At 42.3% G+C, this 21,404-nt stretch overlaps 1 protein-coding gene across 1 annotated transcript in view; it reads right to left on the bottom strand.

The window, feature by feature from the left end:
* Nucleotides 1–303: 303 nt before the first annotated feature.
* LOC123366201 (muscular LMNA interacting protein) overlaps nt 304–21,404 on the bottom strand; it is a 159,776-nt gene continuing 138,675 nt past the window's right edge. Inside the window, exons 14-17 of the mRNA XM_045009425.1 lie at nt 11,162–11,215; nt 6,281–6,442; nt 1,521–1,555; nt 304–502 (exon numbers count right to left, since the gene is read on the bottom strand). Of these exons, the coding sequence (XP_044865360.1) occupies nt 6,284–6,442; nt 11,162–11,215 (213 nt within the window). The 3' untranslated portion in view covers nt 304–502; nt 1,521–1,555; nt 6,281–6,283. The remainder of the gene's footprint in view (nt 503–1,520; nt 1,556–6,280; nt 6,443–11,161; nt 11,216–21,404) is intronic.

Genomic DNA, 21,404 nt, shown 5'->3' with positions numbered 1-21,404 from the left:
ATTTCCTGATGTTTAGACTTTAGTGTAAAATATTACAGATCAATTGGGGGAAAAGGTTTCAGGATGAGGGAGCTGAATTTCCTGGAGAGCTGGTAAGTCTTCATCAGTTAATGTTTGGAAATGGATTTATGCAGAAAATGAATCACAACAAACACTTTTCACACACTCCAAGTTTATTTAATTTCAAAATATAACTTGTGTTCTAAAGAAAATGTGATGTGTGCTTTGTGGCATACATTAAAACTACAGCAAACATTTCAAGACACTGCATGTAGATTTGCCACATTCATTTCAGTATCTGTGGGGCTCTTTTTGCTGGTACCTTCTAGATTAACTCTTAAAAATATCTCTGAGTGCTACTGCTGCATTGCAATTAATACAAAAGGAAGCAACATTTAAAAAAACAACAACATTTAAATCCACTTGAGGCACTGATTTCATTTCAGCATTGCAACAGGCTTCAAAATACTCTACAGTTTTAGCTTCTGATCCTAATTTACAGCTGCAAAAGAAAAGAAGAATTTTCACATGTATATACTAGTAACTAGAACACAAAAAACATATAGGACCAGATCCTCAGGTGGTACAAATATGTATAGCTCCTCTGATGACAACAGAGCCACTCCAATATATAACACCTGAGATTCTGGCTGATAAATACACAATGTTCTGCATCTACACACAAGCATAATGTACTGTCTGCAAGAACTATGTTAATTTACCATAATAAATCATTAACTTTAATGGAACTATCCTGATGTGTGCATAACCATAACAGAGTAAATACTATAACCTTTGTCATTCTTCACCTCATCTTCCCTATTGCTTCCTCCTACTCGTGTCACAGTTAAAAGTATATTGTAAGCTCTTTGGGGAAGGGACCATGTCTTTGAATACATACTAGTGCCTAGCTCACTTTTAGCTGTAAAATTTTAAATAAAAGCTGTAAAAATAAGTAATAATTCAAAAAGCATCTGTTTTAATTATGCAACTGATTTACCAAGTTACCTTTAAAAATAGTAACTTTAGAATATAAATTTAACTGTATAGTGCCACTAAGTAGAATTATATGTTAATGTTGGAAAGGTCAGTCATAGATGGAACATACCCAAATTGAACTAATTAAGATTAATACAAAAATATACAGCTAAAACATTTTATTATATTATGTGAGCACAGAAAAACTTTCTTAAAGTGAAGTTGAAGTTGTGGGTAGTAGAGCTGTTAGTATAACTCATTTTTCAGGACACTGACAATTCCAAAAACCTGGAAAAAAATCTGGATTCAACACCACACAAAAGTTTTTCAGCATGTGGCTAATCAAATAATAAGAATAAGAATAGGAATTATTCAATGAAATTGACACAAATTTGCAAAATGTTTCAGTCAATCTGAATATCTTCATTTTTCTTTCTGGAAAAAAAAGATTCAGCTGAAACATTTTGCATAGCTTTAGTTGTGGGTACATTTTAGTGGTCAGATTGTAACCAAGACAGTTTAAGAAAAAATGTAATACTTGCCCTGGCAGCTAGACAGACTCTCTCTCATTGGCAGTCTGTGGGAGACAAAAACGGGGAAGAGAGAAAATGATGTGCAGAAAAGAACAGAAGCTGCAGTATGGTATATAGTTACTTGCTGTGTGTTTGCAGGATCGTGCCTTTTAGAATAGAAATCAATTTCAATAGATACAGTGATTATGAACTCAGAGAACACATGGGCAGATACAAATTAGTGTGAAGTCTAATTAGTTATACAGCAGTATAGTATTAACTTTCTTTGGTGAAGGTTTTATACTATCATTTAAAATACCTGTTTCAGAGCAGTTTCCTTCTTCTGAAGGCAGTATAAATACTCCTACTATTATGTAAATCAAACAGTACAAAACCCATCTATGAGAAACAGACAGAATTCAGGGGTATGGCAGTTAAAATAACATGCTGGTGTTTCACACATAATCGATGTCAAATTTACATGGTATATGCATTACTATCTTTTCAGAGATTTTGCATTTGAACTGACTGTGGAAAGTGGCTAAGTAACGTCTTCCTTGTAATTTTTAATCTAGAAAATATTTTAGGAATACAAAATATAAAAATACAGAAGTCTAAAGCAATACTTATTTTTTCCTCTAATATTATGATGTCCTAATAATAGCTTTGCATCACAATGTACTAATAACGATAACTAATCTTCTGCTTCCCTAAAGCATGTACAAATGTCATTGAAGCTGGCAAAGAGTATTGACCCAATTCTGCTCTATTACATGCTTGTAGATACAGAGTAATTCCATTGATCTCAGTGGATTTATTTGAGACTTACATGGATGCAAATTAACATAATTTGTTCCTACTTGGTTTTTTAATGCACACTAGGAGAATGTAGGTCATTGTCCCACTCTAGAGGCTGGTCCATTAAAAAAGATAACAAGCCTGCTACAGTTAACACTCGTGGGTCTTAGTCCTTTAGGTTAAGTGGTGGAGGCTCATACTTTTAGTGTTCATTTAAAGGTTCATTATGTTTTCATTTAGCTAAATTGTTACAGAAATGTTGAGTAGACCTAGTGCTGCAGGCGTTGCTCAGTCAGAACTCACTGGTGTCAATGGAAGTTTTGCTTCAGGGAGGGATGATACAGTTTGACCCAAAATAGTGTTACCCCTTTTTGACCCGAGCAAAAGTTCAGGGCCTTGGAATGTTCCAGTTGGGAATAGAAATTGATCATGGAGCCTAGAATTTACTTGGATACAATCTTGTTTCTTTACAAGGAATGTACAAAATCCTGCTTCTGAGAATGCAGGAGGAACCAAAGGCAAAAGGAACAGTTTCTTAGCTTACAGGCCCATGCTTCTTTTCAGCCAGCATCCCCAACCTAGAACCTCTCTCTAGGTTTCTCTCAGGGTTGCATCATGCTTAAAGGCTTCTGCTTGGATTTCCTCAGGCTGTCTCTGTCTCTCTCTGGTTTCCTCCCCCGCCACTCAGCCACAGAAAATCCCATTACTCAGCCAAAGCTCCTCTATCCACACAGTCCAAAACTCATGGGCAGGTGCACATAACCCCTTTGTTTTAGGTGGGGGATTGGGATTAATTTATCCTCACACTTCGGTTTAATAGGCAGCAGGTTTAAAACAAATAAAAGGAAGTTCTTCTTCATGCAGCAGAGTGTCAACTTGTGGAACTCCTTACTTGAGGAGGTTGTGAAGGCTAGGACTATAACAGTGTTTAAAAGAGAAATGGATAAATTCATGGTGGTTAAGTCCATAAATGGCTATTAGCCAGGATGGGTAAAGAATGGTGTCCCTAGCCTCTGTTCGTCAGAGGATGGAGATGGATGGCAGGAGAGAGATCACTTGATCATTGCCTGTGAGGTTCACTCCCTCTGGGGTACCTGGCATTGGCCACTGTCGGTAGACTGATACTGGACTAGATGGACCTTTGGTCTGACTCGGTACGGCCGTTCTTACGTTCTTATGTTAATTGAAGGATGCGTTCACCCACCCATTATTCTAAATGAGGTTTTAACTCAACCCATAACAAGTTTTCACCCAGTTCATAACAATATTTTACCAAAATAAGGAGTAAAAAAGTACAGTTCACATTCCGGAGACCACTGTGCTCAGGGGTCTCTGTACTTTAAAAAGTATCTCATGGGGTTGAGGGCAGGTTTGTTTGTTACGTTGGGTTGTGTTTTGTGGGTGTGTATTACAACTACTCTTTGTTCCGCTATCTGCTACCACATATTGCCTAAATCCATTATTGTGGTCTCCACAATACTATCTATGAACACCTTTCTGCTTACTGGCCCCTTATATACAGCTGTGGAGCCCAAACTCCACAAATCAGCAGCAGCAGTGCTGTGAAGGCTTCCCGACCCCCAGATCCCCAGTAGGAGATGCTGACCTCACGTGCCCTCCAGGAACCCTGGCTGGCTATAGAGCAGGCAGAAAATCCCACCCCTAATTCCTGCTGCCAACTCTCCTCTGTGGCATGTGCTGTGCTGCAGGACACAGCAGGCTGAGGGGCTGAGCTTGGGGCTGGGGACAGGCCCAGGGAACCTGTCTTAATGTGTGGGCCCTATGCGCCTGCTTTGCATATAAGAATCAGCCAGAGTCCAAAGCAAACTTACCCAGAACTAAAGAGCTGAGGTGGAAGAGGCAGCCAAGATTGTGACTGGTGGAAGCAGAGTTCCTTTTAGGCATTTGAAATGTATGCTATACTCCCATTGCCTCTCTGCAATGATACTGAGGGTTTCTACATGCTAAGAGAGATGCTGGCATAAATCATGGTGTTGGAGCAATTCCTGCCTCGCTAGACATTTTAAGAGTTCGGAACAACCTGGTGAAGAGGGGAGGCCCCAGCACACAGCTCTATAGAGACTTCTGCAGTAGCCTTTATCAACACAAAAAGGGCATCTGAGCTGGCCTGCATCATGGAACCCCAGTTTGTTGATACTGCAGGTCCAGTGCTCACTCATCTTGTCTGCACCCTGGCTACTCATTTCACCACAAACCTAGGCTTGTACAGGATGTAGGAGTAGTAGCTATTCCAGTCTAGCCTCAAGTGCAAGAGAGGTAACCTGGAGACAAAAAAAAATGGTCTCTTAAATCTATACTTTGGCACTGAAATTAGGCACTCTAGAGTGATAGTTTTTGCCTAACTCTGGGATTTTTCTGGCAACGTAAGCAATTAGGGGTGTAACTGCTATCATTTGTACCCACCATTAATTGTTAGAAAGCACTACACCTCTAAAACTGGAGTTTGGGTTAAAAATTTGAAAATTTTAAAAACTCGGTCCATATTATGCCTATTATATGATGGGCACATCTTACCCTTTGTAAAATCCCACATATATATAGAACCTATTGATTATTATGAATAATTATTGCTGGTCTTTGACGTGGAACATCCCTTAGGTAAATAAAGATTGAGGCTATGTCTACATTACATACTTCCGGTAGTACCACTACGTTGGTTAGATGTCAATCACACCTCTCACATCCCTGACCGAAATAGATGTGCTGGCAGAAGTCTGTAGTGAAGATGCAGCTGCACCATCAAAGCTGCGCTTTTACCACTTATAGCGTGTTTTGCTCATGTGGGGTTGAAATAAGTTATACCGATACATAGTGCAGTTTTACCAGTATAGTTACATCTGCACTAGAAGCGCTTTGCTGGTATAGTATACTGGTATTCCTGTACCAGTAAAGTACTCTGTAGGCATGTCCTAAGAGTAATGCACTGTGGCCTGTATTCACACTTTCATAGGTTTTATACATTACACAGCTTTTCCCATTAAATTCAGTCATGAAATGTTGTCAGTGGGCCTCCTTGTTTAAAGCCTCATGAATGACTGACATGCTGGGTTAGATCCTGGCTCCAGAGAAGTCAATGGAGCCAGGATTTGCTGTGTGTGTGTGTGTGTGTGTGTGTGTGTGTGTGTGTGTGTGTGTGTGTGTGTGTGTGTGTGTGTGTGTGTGTGTGTGTGTGTGTGTGTAGACCTCATCTAACAGGATGCCAGATGTCCAATAATTACTGTAGATACTTTAGAGTATGTCTACAGTGCAATGTAAGCCCAGGGTTCAAACTCAGGCTCAAACCTTACCCCCTTCCCATCTACACACAAATCACCCACAGCTAACCCACAGCTCAGATTCATGGTCCCAGGAACTCATGGAGTCTGTCTATGAAGCAAAGAAAAACCTGCAGTTGGCTTATACCAGCCAACTCGGGCTCATGACGCTCAGTCTGTGGGGCTGTTTCATTGTTGTATAGACATCTGGGCTCAGGCCCAAAGTTTGGGACCCTCCCACCCAATAGAGTCCTAGAATCCAGGCTCCAGACCAAGCCCAGAAGTCTACACAACAGTGACACAACCCCACAGTCCAAGCCCTGAGAGCCTGAGTCAGCTGACCCAGGCCAGCCACAGTTGTCTAATCGCAGTGTAGACATATCCATTGAGATCACCGACAGAATAACAAATGCATTAACTTAGGAAAGATCATATGTATCTAATGTGTCTTTATGATGGAAATTGGTTAAAGGACTTAATTATAACAGAATTACAAGGCCTTATATGTTTTAATATGATGATAATAAGCACACGTGCTCAATGCCTGCAGAAGCTTTATAATTCCATGTGGATATGGTTTTCAGAGACTCAATAGCCAGACTCAGTTCAAGGCATTATTAGACTAACTATAATATAATATGTGGATCATAACCCTGGCACACTATACATTGGGGCACAGTAACAAATGATGATAACTAATTAGCGTTACTGGTGTACCTCTTAGCTGGTTTTTGCAGGAGTATCCCTCATGTCCACTCTGAGTGAAAAGCGCTCACTGCAGAGAGGGCTTTCGCTGGCTGGAAGTTTTCCTTTGCTTGACTTTTTGCTTTCACAGGTGGGAGGCAGATCCGATTTACTTGGTGCTGCTACAGAATGAAACTAAAAGTTGCATGAAAAATAGAACACAGTTATTCTGAATCGAGCTTGGAACCTTTTTTAAAATTAATACTTCTCTTTGGGGAAAATATAAAATGCGTTACAGAACAAGGGGCTGGCAACCATGCACACTCTGGCCCTTTAAAAAAAAAAAAAAGACAAAGATGTTGGTATTCTCTACAGCACCAGGCTTTTCAAACTTCCTTATTCTCCTGTTGATACAATTGATTTCTTCTCATGATATCATGTGTCTTTTTTTTAAGTATGTAGTTACAGATGATTTTAGATATAGAGAACCATATTGCTGAGAGCAGAGACGGGAGACAGCAGGGTCTGGGGTGCTCATTACAACAGAAAGAGCAATGTTGGCCTTGTCAGTTGACTGACTGACACCCATAATTAGTCTATATTATGAGGAAAGGTTGGTGGTGTATTTCTAACTTTCTAAAAAAGTAGTAGTAAAACAGATGCTTAATTCCTGCAACTTTAAACATGCTGGGCCAGGTCCTGGCTCCTCCTTCTCACTGCAGTGAAAAAGAGGCAGAAAGCCACATAACACTCCAGATGGGGATTTCCCAGGGTAGGGTGGGTCTCCAGATAATAGGAGGCAAGGCCACAGTGCTGATGCATTCCAGCAAGATGCCATCCAGCAGAATGTCCGAAGGGAGCTATTACCAGTCAGTGCAACTTAAAAGAGTGCTTAGGTTGCTCTAAGTTGCACCAGGACCAGGTCCTGGCCAGCTGCAGGATTGGGGTCCTAAAGGTGGGATAAAGGGACTATCTCCTGCACCACCAACAACTTCTATCACTTTCTTGGTCCCTGTCAAGGCACCTTGATGGAAGAGGACACCTCTGTCCATATCCTTCTGACTGAGGCTGAATTGGGGGGACTCTAGGCACACCTTAAAAGCAGCAAAGAGTCCTGTGACACCTTATAGACTAACAGACGTATTGGAGCATGAGCTTTCATGGGTGAATACCCACTTCGTCGGATGCATGAAGTGGGTATTCACCCACGAAAGCTCCTGATCCAATACATCTGTTAGTCTATAAGGTGCCACAGGACTCTTTGCTGCTTTTACAGATCCAGACTAACACAGCTACCCCTCTGATACTAAGCACACCTTGTACTCTTTCTACTCCTTCCTAGGCATTGAAATCCTTTGCTCTCTCCCAGGAGGGTCTTTGTGAAGTTAGCCAGCCCACCGTCCACAAGTCACATAATTGTATTAAAAATAAGATTTATTAACAAGTGAGAGAAAATCAAATTGGGACTGGGGTGCTGAGTGGGTTGACCCTGGGAGAGCTGAGAGTCAGGGGGCCCTTTGTTCCCTCCTATTACTGGCTGCTCAAACTCCAGTCTGGGGCTGGACAGACAGCACTGGTGGGAAGAAATTCAGCTTGCAGGACTCAGTGCAGCAGCATTTTAGCCCTCCTTGTTCTCCTCTTCCTCTTACCCTGCTGAAGAGTATGGCAGAGGGAGAAGGGAATTTGCAGGTTATGTTGTGCTCCTAGTGGCATTGTTAAGGCAGATAGGTGGGGAGTAAAGGACCCAGTCTTGCAGCAGCAAGAATGGCTCAGTAGCAGCCTTAGCGAAGGTTGAAAATTTTAGTAAGGGCTTGTCTACAAAACTCTACAATTCAGATTTCAGGGTGTGAACTGCAGTGTGCACAGGCATGCTGCATGTGCTCACCTGCATGAACTAAATGGTACCTACATCCTGTTTAAAGAGGACTACATTAACACAAACTAGCTACCTGCAGCATCCACATGGGGGAATTACAGCACATCAGGCTAGCGCGTGCTGCAATTCACCCATCCATACTGTGGACTGTGTAGATATAACCTAAGCAGAGCCGGCCTTTGTATTTTTGAGCTGGCCTGAGAAACAATATTTTGTGCACCCTCTCTCTTCCCAAGCCGTAAGGTTGCTGTCCACCATTATCACATCTCTCTGCACACAGCTTGTTTGACAATCTGGGTGAGAACTAGCAAGACGACATTTGTCATACACACTCCCAAACGTCACTGACTCATTTTCCATAAAAGCGTGAGTACAAGTGAGAGGGAGGGGTCTTTACATTTCCCAACCTCCTGGAGCAGAAGTAGAGTCCAGGGATTAAATGGAAACTAAGATGCTCCATCATATGCTCCAAAACTAGGTTCTGTTAACAAAACAAGTGATCATACAAGCCCTCAGGTGATACCTCCAATACATCAATGTTTCACCTCCATCAGCCATCCAATATGTTTCAAACCAGTAAGGAAGCCATGTATTTGGTGGTAACTATAGGCAAGTGCCATCTCATTCATTTTATTCCTATCTTGTCTTTAACACTTTCTAATAGACTAGAATTTTCTTTCTTCGCTGATAAATGAAATGAGCTGGGTTAACCGATATACAAAGAACAGCCAGGGATGATCCTATTTCTGTTAAAAGAACAGGAGTACTTGTGGCACCTTAGAGACTAACAAATTTATTTGAGCATAAACTTTCGTGGGCTACAGCCCACTTCATCAGATGCACAGAATGGAACATACAGTAAGAAGATATTTATACATTCAGAGAACATGAAAAGGTGGCAGTACCCATACCAACTGCAAGAGACTAATTAATTAAGAGAAGCTATTATCAGCAGTGGGGAAAAAGTTTTGACATGATAATCAAGATGGCCCATTTTGGACAGTTGACACAAAGGTGTGAGGATACTTTCACATGAGGAAATAGATTCAATTAGTGATGTATGATATATGCTATATATGATATATGCCATCATGTGCCAGCAATGCCCCTCTGCCATGTACATTGGGCAAACTGGACAGACTCTACGCAAAAGAATAAACGGACACAAATCTGACATCAGGAATCATAACATTCAAAAACCAGTAGGAGAACACGTCAACCTCTCTAATCACTCAATAACAGACATTAAGGTGGCAATTTTGCAACAGAAAAGCTTCAAAACCAGACTCCAAGAAGAAGCTGCTGAACTTGAATTAATATGCAAACTAGATACCATTAACTTAGGTTTGAACAGAGACGGGAATGGCTCGGTCATTTCCCTAATTGAATCTATTTCCCCATGTGAAAGTATCCTCACACCTTCATGTCAACTGTCCGAAATGGGCCATCTTGATTATCACTTCAGAAGTTTTTCTCCCCTGCTGATAATAGCTTCTCTTAATTAATTAGCCTCTTACAGTTGGTATGGGTACTGCCAGCTTTTCATGTTCTCTGTATGTATAAATATCTTCTTACTGTATGTTCCATTCTATGCATCCGATGAAATGGGCTGTAGCCCACGAAAGCTTATGCTCAAATAAATTTGTTAGTCTCTAAGGTGCCACAAGTACTCCTGTTATTTTTGCTGATACAGAATAACACGGCTGCTACTCTGAAGCCTATTTCTGTTATAAGACTTATCTAAAAGGGTTTGGTATAATTACCAAAATTGTGTGGATAATATAATGAGACCTCAGTAGTCAATATCCATTCATCTACTGTCATTGACTTCATACTGCAATGAATGTTTAGCTATTCCTCCAAGTTAGCTATGCTTTATGTGAATTTCTAAAATAACACTAAGACCTCCACCTTTCCTTCTTAATTAAGAATGTTCAGTTTCATTTCAAAGTTTATATTACATCTGGTATTCAGTTTCCTTTCAAAGCTTACAGCTTACATCTGTTATTTAATTAGATTATACAGATTTATTTCAACATCAAGACTGTGATTTTAAATTCATGTTGACAACCCTGTTACAAACAAGCTGCTCACTTTGGGCAGTATGTTCTAGTGGATAGAGCACTAGACTAGGTCTCAGAATACCTGGTTTCTATTTCCAGCTCAGCCACTGGCCCCTTGGGTCAGTTACTTCCCCTCTCCGTGCCTCTGTTTCTCTATCTATAAAATGGGAATAATGATCTTGATCTCCTTTTTTAAAGTGCTTTGAGATCTACTGATGAAATGCACTATATAAGAGCTAGGTATTATTATTATGCTCTGTCCCAAGAGCAGCATGTAGAAGATAGCATCAGCTCTCATATGAAGTGTGTATAATCTGGGATGGTAGGCATTAGGTTCATACATTTTACAGAGGGAAGAGGCCTATATTAGTTCATTAAAACTATTCCCCAGCAAATGCAAGGCCTAGTCCACCCAATACTTATAATACACTGTTACTGAATTTTACCTTAGCTAAGGAAATGATGCTGGGCAACACATGCTGTAGTGAGCTGTCTGTTGTCCCCTGTATTTTAAAAGAGGGTATGGTAGGTGTTTTCCCATTTTCAACATGTTCACACTCCCAAGGAGCTGGAAAAGCAGTATCTTCTGGTATTTAGAACAGGAGCCACTTCTTTACCACAGTCACTGCAGAGTGTGAAATGCTGGGTTTTCAGATGGAGCTCACTGTATATGTTTTACTAGTTCCCATTCCGAGTCATTTAACCTTCCACAAGCACAAATCAGAAACATGGAACACAATGCTACCTGAGCTTCTTGAAGAACACAGGATCCAAAACCACACTAGATTTGTTTGTTAATAGCAGTGAAACACAACCATTTACACAGTCCATGGGTTGGGCCAAAATCCTTTCTGCAGGTACACTTTCTGTACCTCTGAGGCCACCATACGTTATGTTTAACTGCAAAAGCCATTCTGAGCTGGTGCTCATAGATAGCATGCCTGTAGTTATAAAATGCAAATGTCATTCAGTTACCTCCTTGGAGCTGAGTGCTTCGTTTTCTGGAATAGGCACTATGGGATGACTGGGCTGCAGAGCCGAGATGCCAAGATGTCACATGAGAGAGAAAGTGAAAAAATATACAGTTATGAGTTAAATTTTAGTAGCCATCAGAACAACATGATCAAAGCACCACATCAACTAACATGCACAGGGCAGCTAAGCATGCAGTTCCCATTGACTTTCAGTGGGAGCTGGGCACCTAGCTGCTCTTAGGGTATGTCTACACTGCAAGTGAAGGTGTGATTGTAGCATGGATGGGTGTACCATAAGGTGACTAGATAGTAAGTGTGAAAAATCAGGACAGGGGGTGGGGGGTAATATGCGCCTATATAAGAAAATTCCCCAAATATCGGGACTGTCCCTATGAAATTGGGACATCTGGTCACCCTACTATAGCCATACTAGCTAGATTAAAGCATAGGTTCTAGTAGTAGACTAAAATGGCAGCACAGGTTTCAGCATGGGCTAGCTACCCGAGTATAAGCCATGGGGGGAGCGGGGACACTAGATATGTGCTCAGGTTGCTAGCTAGCTCATGCCATGTGTCTGTATCACTACTGTTATCCATGCTAGCCACATTACAGCTAGCCTGGGTATGCCTATCTGTGCTACAATCACACCTTCACTCTCTGTGCAGAGGTACCCTTTGTTCCTTTGAAAATCTCTGGCCCAAGATATAGGCTAGTTTCCATCTAATCACATTGTCATATAATTTAAAAAAGCACTCGTCACCCTGAAATGACTCAGTCAGAAGCCTAGCAAGGACAAATGCCTATGTAAAGGGAAGGTTTAGTATGAGACAATGCACATACAAGTACTTAGAACTCTAATCGTATTTCCAACACTTAGCATTTATACCTTCCTGAACAGCTCCCAAGAGAGCTCTCCTTAACCTTGGCTTTCAAAGACACCAGTCTTACTAGTACATTCAGAGGGAGATTTTGCGTCACGGTGATTCTTTAACACTGTGTGATTTGTATCTGAGTACTGAAGACCTGATCCAAACTCCATTTAAAGCAATGTAAAGACTCCCAGTGACTTCACTGGGCTTTGGATCAGGTCCAAAGTGAATACATAAACCAAACCATACAGAGATAATAGTAGGTTCATAGGCCTGCAATGTTTTAATAATCAGGGGAAATACAGCTCTCATACTTTTAATTTGGTTAATAAAGTTCTCTGAATGGATTGATTTTGTGGATTTAGCTTTACAGAAACCTAGTTTTCAGTGTGTCAAAATCACTGCTCTGTGTCCACAAATCATTATTTGAATTTATAAATCACATCAGAATGCCCTGGTCCTGCTCTTAAAAAAAAGGGTGTTGAATCATTACTCATAGAAGCATAAGCCTAGTTTTGTAAACTGTTCCAATAATGAGGGTAGATCAAGTATTGTTTCAACAGGGAGAGACTTAAATAAAGACGGGAGAGAATACTTTAACTCTCACAGCTGAGAATTCATTGCTGGCAATACAGGCTGGCACCAGGAAGATATACACACTGCAGACTCATCCATTCCACGCTCCTATTCTGTTCCAAGGAAATAAGCAGGTGGTGTGAGTTACAGTTAGGTCCACAGTTGGTGCACTAGTACAGTTGTACCAATTTGGCCGCTAACATGCTGCTTATGAGTTATTGGGATGCTGCAAATTCATTATTTGCCCTAACACAAAATCATATGTTATTTTGCAAGGAATATGCAATCAATGTGGGTAGTTGCTGTAGATGGATTGCTTTCTATTTACCTACCAGACAGCAATTAAGTACTCCGGGAGGTATGAAACGCCTACAGCTTGTGCAAAAACAGCAGTTGACTGGGAAGGTGGAGAGCTGAGACTGTGGCTATCATTTGTCTCCATTAAGAAAAAAAAACACTATGTACCAACTGTGCACATAGCTAACCTATGAAAAATGTGCTTTTATTACTATTTCCTTGTCCTCCTCCTCTTCTCATTACTTATTGCCCACTCGTCTTTAAGTTTCTTCTCCAAGCCCAGGCACAAATCGGCCCTGTTCTACTCTGTAAATCTCATCCCCTATGTCCCTCTTTGCCCCCACAATAATCCCAGTCTCTCTTCACCCACACCCATCTTTGTGTCCTTCTCTTACTCCCATTCATGTGCCTTCTTGTAACAGTGAAAAGCCACAGTGCATGAGGGACTCAACAGGGAAGGAATACACTCCAGCACTTATCCCTGAGCTTTCTATACGTATTACCAGTGCATATGCTCTACCCCTGGCTTTAATTTAAAGGAAGCAGGTGAGGAAAAGTGGGAATGAACAAAGACTTAACTGCTTAATTAATATTTCAGTGAAAGAATAAAGGAAATAATGATAATATGGTATTGAATCTTCAGTGGATTGTGTATCCAATAATAGTGCCCTATTTCCAACTTCTGAAGTATAAAAAGCCTTAAGCGCTGTCACTGGAGACACCATGTGGTCTAGCGGCTATGATATTAGATTTGAAATCCAGCAACCTGACTTGGCCACTAATGTGCTGTCTGACCGTGGGGAGTCACGTCCCTTGTCTAGGTCTCTCTTTGCCCTCCTACCCTTTATCTGTCTTGTGCATTTAAACTGTAAACTTCAGAGCAGGGGCACGGATTGTGTCTCACTGTGGACTCATGTAAGCCACTTGGTCTCACTTTCTCTTCTTTCAAATCCCTCTTCAGTACCCACTTCTGTTGTGATGCCCCTAAGAAACCAACCAATTAAGTATGGCAAAAGGGAATGTAACATACTAGAGCTCTTTAAAATGATTCGGAACCATCAAGGTGGGCATGTAGCTAACCTATGTAACTGCCTTATCACTGCTATCCTTCCTGGTATTTGTTACACTTGTTGCACGGTGGTCAGATTGCAAGCTCTTTGGGAAAGTGACTGTGTCTTCTTATGCATTTGTATAGTACCTAGGACAAGGGGTCCTGATCCTGAGTGGGGACTCTAGGCACCATGGCAGATCAATAGTTAATTACTAGAATAATATTCTGCCTTATCATTTTCAAACACAATGGGTCCCATCAGGGATCAGATACTTGTGTTTAAGGTGCTGGACCAGGATTTAGGAGATCTAAGTTCAACTCCTTGTTGTCAGAGATTCACTGACTTTGGGCAAGTCACTTAAGGGTATGTCTACACTGCATTGTAAATCCAGGTCTGTGGGACCTGGTCTTGTGGACTTGGTGTTTCCAAGCTCGTGCTTGAGCATTCACATGGCATTGTAAACCTGGGCTTATAGTTGCTGGACTCAGGTCTCACAGCTGTGCTCAAGTCTCCATACTGCACTGCACAGACCTTCTGATTCGGGTCTGTGGATTGAGCTGAGTCCACAGTATAGAATGATAGGGCTTGGACCTGAGTTATAGCAGGACCCAGGCTCTGACCCCTCCTAGAACCCCCTCCCTGCAGGGTCCTAGGACCTGGGTCCTGAGAGCTTGCTGACCCAAGTCAGACTGATTTGTGTGTGGATGGGTGGGTGGCTTGGGCTCAAACCAGAGCCAGACCCTGGATTTTGCATCAAGTGGAGACATACCCAATCTGCCTCTGTACCTCAGTTCCCCATCTGTAAAATGCTTCCTTTGTGTGTCTTGCCTATTTAGACTGCAAGTCATTTGGGAAGGGGTTACTTACTGTGTGTCATGACAGCACCTAGTACAATGGGGCTCCAATCTCAGGTGAGGCTTTTAGGTGCTACGACAATATAAATAAAAATATTTGAAAACCAAAATATAATCAGCCCTGACCTGCTCCTTCCATAATGACAAATATAAGGGGAGGGAGATGAGATTTATCTATTTCATTTTGAGAACAAATAAGCCTGATCAAATGAACATGCTGCCCTGTTTTTCCTACACTTTCCAGGTCCCCCTCATCATTCTAAATGAACACTAGGGGCTCGGGGGGTGATTTCTCCAGAAAGATAAGAAACCCAGCTTTCCCTCACTGGACATTCTGAACTCTGACTCATGTAAGACTTTGACTTATGTCTGTTAGCTCTGATGCTGGAGTGCAAGTAAATCATAGAATATCAAGATTGGAAGGGATCTCAGGAGGTCATCTAGTCCAACCCTGGCTCAAAGGAGGACCAATACCCAGACAGATTTTTGCCCCAGACCCCTAAATGGCCCCCTCAGGAATTGACCTCACAATCCTGGGTTTAGCAGGCCAATGCTCAAACCACTGAGCTATCCCTTCTGGCGCCACAGCGCTTGTTAATAGGTGTAGTCACCATCTAGTTCTGTTCTTGGCATACCTGCATCCCCACGTCCACATGGCTGGCAGTAAAACTCTCTCTCTTTTACAGTGATTTAGACAGATTATTCTTATGTCTGCAGGAGAAGACAGGGGAGGAGGTAATCACTCCTCTCATTTCTGTCCTTGTTTGCTTTGCTGACTATAAAATTCTCCATTGTCTTTAACTAGGTTAATTTAATTAGGTTACTACAATGATGACCTTGGAATTTCCTAGGCTTGCACAGCAATCTTGTAAACAAGATGGGTTTTTGCCTTTTTCTAAGGATGACAGAAGAGCAAAATGGAAAATAAGTACTATTTATGACTGCAAACTATTCTGACAATTACAGAATGCACAGTCACATAAGTTCAAAGGGAAAAAAATGCTAAAAAGACTTCATATAGCCTTGACCGAGGCTCAGAATAGAGAAGATTATAAAATAGCTTAATTAGACCTTTGCTATATAATCAACAAGCTAGGCTTGCCTTAAAAAGGGCCTTTATCATGATTGCACTGTAATTCACAACTGCCACTGAACTAATACAAAGCTGTCTAAAGTCTTAGCAGTATGTGGCCGTTTCATAAACCAAAGGCTTGTCTACACAGTGCATACCAGATGGGTGTAAATTCTAGTGTGCATTAACTGGTCCATATGGACCCTGCTAGTGTGCACTAAAAGTCCCCTAGTGCACATTAATGTAGTTCTCTTTAAAACAGTACTACATTAAACATGCTTTAGGGAACTTTTACTGAACACCAGCAGGGTCCAAATGGGGCAGTTAGTGCACAACACACTAGTGCACACTAGAATTTACTTCCCCTGAGGCAGACTAATGCACCATGTAGAGAAGCCCTAATTCACTGTCTAGAAGGCTGCTGTAACCTTTGCTAATTGAGACAGAGGTGTATGACTTCCCACAACCAATGTGAGATGATGTACTTAAAAAAATAAGAGTGTTGCAACTATAGCAACAGAAATCACATGTACACTATTCTTATTGACATTGACCAATATACACAAAGAGACAGTCTGGACTATAATCTAAATCTCCTGACTCCCAGGCCTGTGCTCTATCTGCTAGATCACAAATGCTCCTGGGACCTCAAATGCCTTGAAATTTTAGGAAGGGAGTGAGGAATAGATTCAAATCAGCAGTATTTTTTTTTTGCTCCACCAGCGTTCCCACCCCCGATGTGTCCCGATATTTTCTTCCTCTCATCTGGTCATCCTACTGGGTAAGCCAGAAGCAGGAGAGGACACCCTTAGTAAGTGGTTTTCCTAGAGGTACTCAGCAATTCTCTGCCAGAGGTTTCTTGGCAGAGCTGCTTTGTTCCTTCCCCCATTGAGAGACACTTTCCCACATCACTCTGCAATTACTTGGGCAGGGGACCAAAGCTGAACACAGGCAAGCAGCATGGGGACCAGGGCAGAAGCTGCAAGCATGTAGCAGATGCACCCCTGCTTCCTTGCTTATCCTTAGGTGGCAAACTGTGGAAAAGTTTAGAGTGTTGCCCCCACTCCCATAAGTGCCACACGACCTTGCTTTTCTGAAATGAGCAATGCTCCTGCCCCTGGGTTCACTCATGACGCTTGGGGTGTTCTCTCGCATGTGTGCTTGCCTAGGGTCACTGAGAAAGTGATAGGTATGTTACCAGCTGTGTATTTTAATGTAGTGTTTCAATGCTCTGTGTGTAGTTGACAATAGTGCTTCTGTTTATTGTTAGTTATGCCTCTCCAGACATGACCTTGAGGAACACTCCCTGCTCCCCAACAGCAGCAGAGCATCTGTGCCAGAGAGGAAGCAAGGAATATATGTTCCAGGAAAGAAAAGAAAATTATGTGTACAATAGGGACGCCATGGAGAGGCTGATAAAAGTTTTGAAGCGTCAAACATTGTCCAGCCTCTCGTAATGGACCAGACTGAGCAGATGCATGCCCACCACCCTTCCCTTCAGCACATTCAGAACTCTTTCCCATGCTCTCCACAAACTCCCCACACACATTCCTTTCTGCTTTCTGGCACTTTGTGCTTTCCTCTACACTTCCCCCCAGCAGACAGCTTTTCAGACGAAAGCTGGACTTATGCTCAGCTCTGAAAGTCAGCCCCCCCACTCCTCGAGTACCTTCTCCCACACCAAGAATCTGTGTGTGTCTATGTGTGTGCATTTGGTGTTGTGGTTTATTTGGCAATAAAAGCAAAGTTTTTTGACTCATAAGCACTCTATTTGTTTCCATGCAAATTATGATAGCAGATGGCACCTGCAAATCAACACGCACTTTTATCCATTCCTTACATTGAATCCTAGGTCTTAACAATCACAACTGCTTCCTAGCATACCAAATTTAATTAACCATTGCAGTCCCAAGCATAGCAACAAACATTACTAGTTTTCATCTTTGAAGTGTTGCTTCAAGGCATCCCTGATTCTTATTGCTCCACGTTGGGCCCCTCTAATAGCCTTGGTATCTGGTTGCTCAAAATCAGCAGCCAGATGTTCTGCTTCAGCAGTCCACCCCAAGTAAATTTTTCGCCCTTCCCTTCACAATATTATGCAGCGTGCAACACGCGGTTATAACCATGGGAGCATTTTCCCCATTAAAGTCTAACCTGCCATACAGGTATCGCCAGCGTGCCTTTAATCAGCCAAACACACACTGAATGGTCATTCTGCCCCTACTCAGCCTGTTTTTGAACTGCTCTTTACTGCTATCCCTTTCTGCAAAGCTATCCACAATAGTTGAACTTCTCCTTACTGTTCAGCCATGTACGACTTCATGAGCCATGGCATTAAGGGGTACACTGGGTCTCCCAGGATCATTATGGGCATTTTGACTTCCCCTGTGGTGATCCTCTGGTCTGGAAAGAAAGTCCCTGCTTGCAGCTTTCTGTACAGGCCAGTGTCCTAAAGATATTGGCATCATGCACTTTTCCAGACCACCCCACACTAACGTCAGTGAAATGCCCATGGTGATCCATAAGCGCCTGCAAAATCATGGAGAAGTACCCCTTCCGATTGATGTACTCCATTGCAAGGTATTCTAGTGCCAGATTGGAATATGCGTGCCATCTATCACCCCACTGCAGTTAGGGAAATCCCTTTCTGCAAAGCCATCCACAATTTCATGCACGTTGTCAAGAGTCATGGTCTTTTGCAGCAGGATGTGATTAATGGTCTTGCACACTTGTGTTAACATAGCCGCAAGAGTCGACTTCCCCACTCCAAACTGGTTCGCAACTAACCGGTAGCAGTCTTGAATCACCAGCTTCCACACTGCGATTGCCACATGCTTCTCCACTAAGAGGGTAGCTCTCATTTGGGTGTCCTTGTGCTGCAGGGCTGGGACAAGATCAGCACACAGTTCCAGGAAGGTGGCTATCTGCATCTGAAAGTTCTGTAGCCACTGCTCTTCATCCCAGACCTGCATAATTACGTAATCCCACCACTCTGTGCTAGTTTTCCAAACCCAAAAGTGACGTTCCACTGTGTTCAGCTGTTCTGTGAATGCCAAAAGTAATTTAATGTTGCTGCTTTCCATGTTGGACCCTGCGTCAGGCAACTGTGACTGCCGTTGCCTTCATAACTTCAAGATTAACTCCACCGCTATTCACAATGTGCTAGTTATAGCTAGCAGAGCAGAGGAGATCAGTGTGGGATTCATTCCTGCAGATAGATGTGGCAAGGCAAACAGAAAACAAGGGATGTTGAAAAATGCCGCGAACTGAAGACAAAAGCACATGGAATGCTGGGACGGAAAGCAGTGCATCATGGGGCATTGAGCCCAGACCCATGATGCTCCATGATCCCCTGCACCTTCACAGAAGACCTAGCGGCAGAAGGGGGAGAGCTGCACTGTGGGATAGCTACCCACAGTGCACTGCTCTCATTGCCGATGCAAGTGCCGCAAGTGTGAATACGTTACACCACCAGTGGAAGACAACTGAACACACAACAGCAATTTTCTTTACACGCTTTTTTATCAGCGACCAAACTCTCGGCGAAAAAACTCTGACAGTATAGACATAGACTTAGTTTCTTTGTCACCTCCAAAGTAATTTTGCTGGATTACAGAAAAAATAATATTGATAAAAACACATGCCTACCAGGGTCCGGAAGTTAAACTTCAACATTTAAATATCAAAGTTCAAAAGAGAGAAACTCTCACCTATAACAACAAATAACTTGTATGATGTCAGGAAAAAAGAAATACTTTTCCATGGCAACCTTGAAATGCAGTTTCCATTCATAGCAAAGGTGATGTTAGCAAATAGGATGTCGATTCCTGTTATGATGCCATGAATCAGAATTTAAGCTCTAGTGGGTAAACACTGCTGAGTTCATTACATTATCACAGTGGTGCAGTGTGAAAAACACTTACAGATTCCTTTAAATAGTCTCCATACAAACTAAGGTCTCAATCCTGCAATTAGTTATGGCAGACAGATCCCTGTGTCCATGCAGACACTCAATGATTTTGAAGGGGCTCTAGTCAGGTTCAGGGTGTGTGAAGCAAGTTGCAGGATTGAAGTCTCACACATGCCATGTGACTATAATCACAGTCTAATGGTTTGTATTATATGTTGACCCTGCAACCTTCACTCACATAAATAATATCTGTGTAAAGGCCGTTTGAAAAGGGTTTTCAGGATTGGGGCAAACCCTTTTTCAAATTCTCTACATGTCTCTGAAGAGCAACATTATCCCAAATCAAATGTTGGGATTTTGCTAGTAAAGATATTAATTGAAAGGGAGATTTTCACCGGTACAAATGGGAGTTAGACGCTCAACTCACATGGACAAAAATTCAAATGGGATTTTGAGAGTCAGTGAGAGTTGGGCACCTATGTCACGTTCGTGCCTGTGAAAATCTCCCCTGCCAGACGCACACTCCAATTGCTATTTCATCGCTTTCTCCTCCAATATTTAATCCAATATTGTCTCCATATGAAAAGGAGCAAAATGAGTCTGTTGACAGAACTACTAATGGAATCCCCCTTTTAACCTGGGACCTGGGAAGTAGTGGATTGATTCATGTATACTATATCAAGAATAGAAACAATTTTAGAGGATGTAAAATCACAGTGGAACCCAAGGGAGGATCCACAGGAGGAGGGTTTTCACTAACAGAAGGATCAGCAGCAAAATGCTGATCTCATAGCATCTCCTCTTGGCTTCTTGACTCACCAGTTACTTTGCATAGCAGAGGATTACCTCTCTTGTATTAAAAAAGGGGTGTCACCCCAGACTGAATAAAGGCAATCCAATGTCCTAGGCTCACCAGGACATGCAGCCACCGATGACTCTACTCCCACAGCCTTCTCTAGAGGTACCGGGGCAGCAGAATGGACCCCCTTTTCCATTCCAGAAGCAATAGAGCAGATGTTCCACTGCCACCCAGAGAGGTCTGGGTGACAGTAGGGGATTCTCCATTACTTTGTCTAGTAACTGGATTGCATCTGCTTATATGGGTGGGCTAAGCCAGCTCACTATTCTTCTCCAGCCATGCACACAGTCCTCTCTTGGGCGGTGGGGACCCCCAGAATGTACGGGGAGATTTTGGCAAACCAGTAAAGTGCCTGAAACGACTACGGCTTATTGTTAAAAGCAACCTTTTAAGCAGTCTCAGCTTGACGAAGGCAGGAGGGGCGGGGTTTTGGGATGCCACAGAAAGGGCAACTTGACCCCGCATCCTTCCTGATAAGAATTGTGTTGAAGTTACTGATATGTGCATTTTAAAAGAGCAGGATGTGCCCCAGGAATGTCTATTGGGGTCTCAAGGCTGCAAACTCTGGAAAAACCTTCACCTGGTTAATCAGAAGGAACCTCTTGCTTGACCATTGAAACTGCTTGCTTAACAAGTTCTCTTTAAGGGACATGTCAGTCTATTACTAATGTACAAATAAGGGGAAAAAGCTTGAGATAGTTGGACTCGTTTGGGGACTCTTTGGGACTCTTTTTGGACTCTCCCTCTGGACACAT

The sequence above is a fragment of the Mauremys mutica genome, chromosome 3, assembly GCF_020497125.1.
Source record: "Mauremys mutica isolate MM-2020 ecotype Southern chromosome 3, ASM2049712v1, whole genome shotgun sequence".
NCBI classification, from domain to species: domain Eukaryota; kingdom Metazoa; phylum Chordata; order Testudines; family Geoemydidae; genus Mauremys; species Mauremys mutica.
Note: the sequence above shows the minus strand (reverse complement) of the source record. Positions and strands in the feature narration are given on the sequence as shown.